General features: G+C 49.6%; 1 protein-coding gene across 1 annotated transcript in view; it reads right to left on the reverse strand.

Moving 5' to 3' along the window:
* The window catches only part of SNTG2 (syntrophin gamma 2), a gene marked incomplete at its 5' end in the record, with an annotated part of 196,702 nt that extends 189,907 nt beyond the window's left edge, over positions 1-6,795 (reverse strand). The window contains one exon of the mRNA XM_024756919.1: positions 6,763-6,795. Within this exon, the coding sequence (XP_024612687.1) occupies positions 6,763-6,795 (33 nt within the window). The remainder of the gene's footprint in view (positions 1-6,762) is intronic.
* Positions 6,796-6,799: the final 4 nt, after the last annotated feature.

The following is a 6,799-nucleotide window of genomic DNA, read 5'->3' on the forward strand; positions in this document are numbered from 1 at the left end:
GATAATATTCAGCAGGATAGAAACGAGAAGAGAATACGGTATATTTTACCATTAACAGTTATGCTGATTTGTTAAATTGATATCAAAATGCAGCTATCATAGGGCTTCCCTGGTGGCACAGTGGTTGAGAGTCCGCCTGCCGATGCAGGGGACACGGGTTCATGCCCCGGTCTGGGAAGATCCCACATGCCGCGGAGCGGCTGGGCCCGTGACCCATGGCCGCTGAGCCTGCGTGTCCGGAGCCTGTGCTCCGCATGGGAGAGGCCACAACAGTGAGAGGCCCGCGTACCGGAAAAAAAAAAAAATGCAGCTATTATAAAAATATAAAGGCACAATTTTATTCAAACCCGAAATAGCTAATCAGGGCTTCCCTGATGGCACAGTGGTTAAGAATCCACCTGCCAATGCAGGGGACACGGGTTCGAGCCCTGGTCCAGAAAGACCCCACATGCTGCGGAGCAACTAAGCCCGTGCACCACAACTACTGAGCCTGCGCTCTAAAGCCCATGTGCCTAGAGACCATGCTCCGTAACAAGAGAAGCCACTGCAATGAGAAATCCCTGATGGCACAGTGGTTAAGAATCCACCTGCCAATGCAGGGGACACGGGTTCGAGCCCTGGTCCAGAAAGACCCCACATGCTGCGGAGCAACTAAGCCCGTGCACCACAACTACTGAGCCTGCGCTTTAGAGCTCGCGAGCCACAACTACTGAGCCCGCGTGCCACAACTACTGAAGCCCGCACGCCTAGGCCCGTGCTCTGCAACAAGAGAAGCCACCGCAAGGAGAAGCCCGCGCACTGCAATGAAAAGCAGCCCCCGTTCGCCGCAACTAGAGAAAGCCTGCGCGCAGCAACAAAGACCCAACGCAGCCAAAAATAAATAAATAAATAAATAAATTTACAAAATAGCTAATCATAAATATAAATTCTCAGTACAAGAGCCAGAAACAGATCTTCCTCCCTCTTACAGCATGACATACCATTAATTCAGATAAACACTTACGATTCAACAGTGCGTATCAGCTGTTATGTACCAGGCATGTAATTTATTCACGCAGTCTTGTGTCTCTTTCTGAAAGAAAGGGGAACTTCCCTCCTCACTCACAAGCAGCCTCACTGGCAAAGCTGCAATCATGCCCTTTCCAAAGGCAATCGTTGACTTAGACTGGTCCATATTTACACCTGAGGGTGGGATGAGGCCCATAAAACATACGGTCACCAGATACCCAGACAAAGGTGGGTTCTGAAAGCAGGACAGAAGGGGCGTGACTGTGACTGGGAATAAGCAGGGCTGATGGAGGCTGGGACAGAGGCCAGGGATGGGGTCAATGTCCAGGGAGAGGCCCTGAGGCGGCCTCAAGGACACGAGCACATCGGACAAAGACCTGAGCTGGGTGGGCAGTGCTGCCGTTGTCTGACACATAGACACAGGGAGAGAACGGGGTTTCAGGATTAAGATTAGGTGGAGGATCTTGGAAGTGTTAACTGAACAGCCAAGCAGGGCTCACCGAGGCACCGCGTTGGGCATCAGTGGGTTAACCAGAGGTGGGTGAGGCCAGCTGGAAACATAAAGCGAGAAAAGAACCTACAGAAGAAGGTCTGTACACCCCACTCTGAAAGGCAGAGCAGCGGACTAGGTCCCCAAAGAGCCGGAGACAGAAGGAAGAAAAGCAGAGGGTCGGGGAGGGAGGTGTGCCAGGTGAGCCGTCAGCAGCTCAAACCACTTAGAGGTGAAGCCAGAAGTGGGCAGCAGGTCTGGGGCCTGGGGACATGGCAGCCTGAGTGTCGCAGGGACAGAGGTGAAGATGGTCAGCTGGGGGCAGGGACCACAAAGGGACAGCTCCAGGGGCAACACACTCGGAGGGAAAGAGTCAGGGAGGTGGGATCAGCTCCCCTTCCACCTCTTGGACTCTGACTTAGCAAGGGAAGCTGGTCTCCCTGTAAAGACCCGACGGCCACCGCACTTAGTTTCTGAAAGTCGTGTCATGCAAAATGTGTGCGAACATTGTCAAATGCGACATTTATTGTCAATAGAAAGTGTTGTAATTCCTGATAGGAATAACTGGCAGCTATGTCACACTTTATAAATACAGATTATTCTCCTCAACGCTAGCTCAATGAACAAAAATGTCCTAATGTAGAATCTGGGTGCATTCATGTGGTTATATTCTTATGATGCTAATTCATAAAATAGACAATAAAATATAGACCTGCTGAGAGCATTCACAGTCATTCTAGAAATGGAATTGGATTCTTACAATGATTTGTCATTCAAACTACTTCGATTAAAATATAAATAATTACAGTTACCTCTCTTTTCGTCAACGCTTAAATGCAATTACCACTCACTGCAAAGGGGAGGGGAGTCAGCCTTCAACTAAAATCAGCACGAAAAATAAAGTAGTATGAATGCTAATACCACCATGAGATTTACAATACTGAACCTTACCATTTATGTGATCGTATTTATAATAGTACAATTCAGCGCCATAAGACAATGAGATTCATCCAAATTTCAAATGAATTTTGGTGCCTATCAAAACTAGAATTGGGGCTTCCCTGGTGGCGCAGTGGTTGAGAGTCCGCTTGCCGATGCAGGGGACACGGGTTCGTGCCCCGGTCCGGGAAGATCCCACATGCCGCGGAGCGGCTGGACCCGTGAGCCATGGCCGCTGAGCCTGCGCGTCCGGAGCCTGTGCTCCGCAACGGGAGAGGCCACAGCAGTGAGAGGTCCGCGTACCGCAAAAAAAAAAAAAAAAAAAAAAAAAAAAAAAAAAAAAAAAAAAAAAAAAAAAAAAAAAAAAAAAAAAAAAAAAAAAAAAAAAAAAAAAAAAAACTAGAATTGATGCCGAATGTCAACAGTTTAGAGTCAGATTTATTCACTCAGAATAATAAGTGTGACTGTAAATAACCTGCAGACAGCGCTGAGTGCAAAACGCAGAGACACAGCCGCTCTGGAAACTCTCACAGGAGAAGCAGGTCATCGCCGGTGCCAGGGCTCCACGGCAGGTCAGCTCGGTGCCCACACGTAACTGGCCTTTTCTAACTGTTTCCAACAGGGCCTGCTGAGCGGTCCGCTAAGCAAGCTAAGAGGCACATTCACTTTTTAAAAGTCCTACTTCTTTGCTTAATTAAAACATAGCTAGTTAACAATATTTATGGATGTAAAACTACGGCCTCCGTAGAAACCAGAAACTGTCTCACCAACAAGTTTAATTGAGAAATCACAACAGCATAATATTCACCACACCTTTTTAACAGCCTTGAAGATGAAACACAAGAGAGGAAGGAGGTGAGGGCTGCGGGGAGGCCCGGAGGGTGGGCGTCCAGGGCGTGGAGCCTCTGCTGCTCCGCACAGAATGGGCGGGGACCTCAGTGGCCTGGGGGAAACTGACATCCAGTGTTCGCTGAAAACAAGCCCAAAGCTCTCCAAAGGTACAATCTGAATGACAACATGCAGTAACCAGCTGATACTAAGGAAAAGCACACGCCAGTCTAAACACAAATACTTTTTTCCATGAAAATTCGCATGCACTTTTCCCCTAAAAGCACTTCTTTAACCTGCCTTGGTACACTGCAAAAAATACAGGTCGATTCTAATTAGCGAGTTTCTGAGGATGCTGGAATCAGGTCTGAAGTGACTCAGAACCCAGACCACAGGTTCTTCGGGTGAGGGGGAGGCAGGGGACACACGGTTTCCCGTCCCCGTCCCGCGTGCAGCGGCCACCCATCACCCGTGTCCACGTGCCTCAGAGCGAGTGTCTGCTTGGAGAAGGACAGCGCGGGGGCCTGGGGTACAGAGACAGACCTCACGTGCCTGACGCCACCTGCTTCCTGTGGTGGCAGGCGAGCTGCTCTCATAATTCTGCAGCTGGGGTACCCGTTTGACAGAGAGGGAACCCGGCTGTAAACTCACCGACACGAGCTCCCCTCCCTCCACCCAATGATAAAGCAGCTCAACGTCTCCGTCTGCCACTCACTCCTTTGATGGAACTCACATCAGTGCTGCCCTCTTGTCACCCTTCTTAAGTGTGTCTCCTGGGACATCTAGGGACATGGAACTAAATTAAACTTGGATCTTGGAAACCGATCCAAGATAGGAAACCTATCTCCTGGTAAAATCAGGTAATTCCCCATCTTAAAATATGTGAATCTTGCTTATGACATCATAGACATCATCAGAAATTCTACACTTGAAATCAAAGATGAGTCAGCAAGGATGAGAAACACGTGACAAAAGCACAGAACAAACGGACATCCTTCCCCAGAGGTCACCTGTTTCCTTTAGCTCCTGCGATAACTCACATCTCTAACTAGATGACGAAGTGGTGACACTACTAGATGCACTCTTTAAATGACCTGACATGCTCTCACCTTCCAGTCGCCAAGCTGACCGTGAGAACTCACATATATGACTGGCTCTCCCAGGCTTCCAGCCCCTGGACTGAAGCAGTGATGTTAATTAAAAACAGAAAATTGCATTCAGCACAAACCAGCAGCAGTGGTTGAACAGGAAAGCAGGACACCTTTACACACTGCACTGGCGGTTCTCCACCAGGGACACAGGAGACTCAGGGACACAGGTATATGAACTGGCTCAACTTAGGGAATACAAGTAACAGGGAACGGCTACCTAAAACGAAAGAGACAAGGAAGTTCCAATCCTGAGCAAGAGACATTCAAATGTGGCCAAATTCTCATGATTCAAACCAGCAGTCATAAAGAACATGGTTCCAGCCATGACTGTGAGCTATGAACTCTCCTGTTTTAAAAGACACATGTGTAGACAGAACAGTTAACAGGGGGCAAGAATCTGAGCCCTGCTGTAGGCTGTAGCACGCAGCATCCGAGCACAGCTGATTACTTAGGACACCGGAGGGACCATTCCTGCTACTACGGGATCCATATTACTATTCCAACACTTGTCCTTTGGTGCTGACAGAACTTCCTGGCTGGAACACAATCATGGCTGGAACCTTGGCTGGAAAATGGCCCTAAACATCTTTGCACTATGGACCTCTGATGGCCATAAATTTTTCACTTGAATCCTTGGCATCTAGACAACCATGCAGATTTGCTGCTTTTCGTATCAGTAACGATCCATAACATCATTGAGTTTACATAGTTATTTAATCATTTCAGTTAAGAAGAACTTAGTGCTTCTAATTAGAAAAATGATGACATACAAGAAAGTCGTTTCAAACCCAGTATGAGGCACATAGGATGCATCTTATAATCAAGGTTCTTATTACAAATAAGCACTAATTACAGTCGCAGCAAATGGGGTATGGAGCCCCTTTCCGAGCCCTCAATTTAGTGTCTTAATGCAGTCAACATTTAGCACCCTGGAGAGTACTTATTTGAGAACCTGCAGTTGATATATTTTTTAAAAGCTTAAATTATTGCCAATAACTCGTCCACTGGGTCAATTATGCAGTGTGATCAACCCACTTGGCTCTTCCACTATAATTACAGTGGTTATAAACAGGACGGCTGCAAGAGCACCTCAAGCAGATGGGCAGCTCCTAACCAGACGGCACGGCTGCAAGACTCCAGGCAGCGACAGAACTCCCAGCCTCTCTTTCTTAAGCAGTTTACTTCCAATTACTCCAAGCACATCTTCCCGGTTTGATTTCCATCTGCAGTAGCTGGAAAACGACTCTGTGGCAAAGTACTTTACACAATCAGCGCGGAACTTTACATGAAATTTAATTTCAAGATTTTGTGGAAACACCCCAAAATTGTACAACTTGAAGGAAGAAGCAACTGTCTCTACATAAGATTTTTTTTTTTTTTAAGAAAATCATACAGTCATTAGTACTACTGCCCTGGTTTAGAAGCATCCTGACACACAAGAATTTATAAAAGCCTTCAACCCATAGTCTCCGAAACATTTCTCGGTTATCCTGAAAAGGATTGCTAGACACACTCCGGTTTTCACTGTCGCTCCCGGGCTTAGGGAGTCTGTGAGGACAAACCCGAAGGGAGGCGGTTCCAGCCAGATTAGTCAATCAGTCGGGGAGCCTCGGCTGCGGTTCCTATACTGTTTCCAGAACACTCGGTTATGCTGGGGGTGGCGACGCGAAGGCTTGCAAGAACTTTTCGTTTTTGACTGAGCCACATTTCTGTTTTCCCCCAACAGTTAAGTTATTTAAAAGTAAGAGGGTGGAGCAGAGTCGTCTGGGGCAGGGATAAGAAGCGATGTCACACAGACACGCACGCACGAATCGGTATCACGGAAGTGGGCGTCCAGAGCTGAGCTGTCCCCTAAGTAGCGGGGCGCTCGGCCGGGCGGGGACCCCAGCACCGGGCAGAGGCCCCCCAAGACGGAGCTGAGCTCAGGAGGCCGCCCGCCGCGGCCCCTGAGGCCGGGAGCCGCTCGCAGGGAGACATGAGGGGCGAACCCCGAACCCCCAACACTGGAGAACCTGGTTCCCACGGGCCACGGAGCCGCTGCACCTTCACGACAGGGAAAGGCAGACCCTACAAGTTTCCGTCTGGGATGCTGGGCCGGGAGGACGCAGGGTCAGGGGATCTGCGCCCGCCCGCCCGCACGAGCCGCCCCGGGAGATGGGGATGGAGACGCAAGAGGGAAGGGGGCGCCGGGTGAGGAGGGGGCGGAGGATGAGGAGGGCGCGCGGAGGAGAGACAGGGGCGCTGGGAAGGGGAGGGCCTGGAGGGAGAAAGGGGTGCAGAGGAGAAGGGGGCGCAGGGAGAGGAGGGGCGCGCGCAGAAAAGACGGCCGGGAGGGCCGGCACTCACCCTCGCGGGCACTAGCAGGCAGCCGGGGCGCCCGCGG

Source organism: Neophocaena asiaeorientalis, unplaced genomic scaffold, assembly GCF_003031525.2.
Source record: "Neophocaena asiaeorientalis asiaeorientalis breed wild unplaced genomic scaffold, Neophocaena_asiaeorientalis_V1.1 scaffold703, whole genome shotgun sequence".
NCBI classification, from domain to species: Eukaryota; Metazoa; Chordata; class Mammalia; order Artiodactyla; family Phocoenidae; genus Neophocaena; species Neophocaena asiaeorientalis.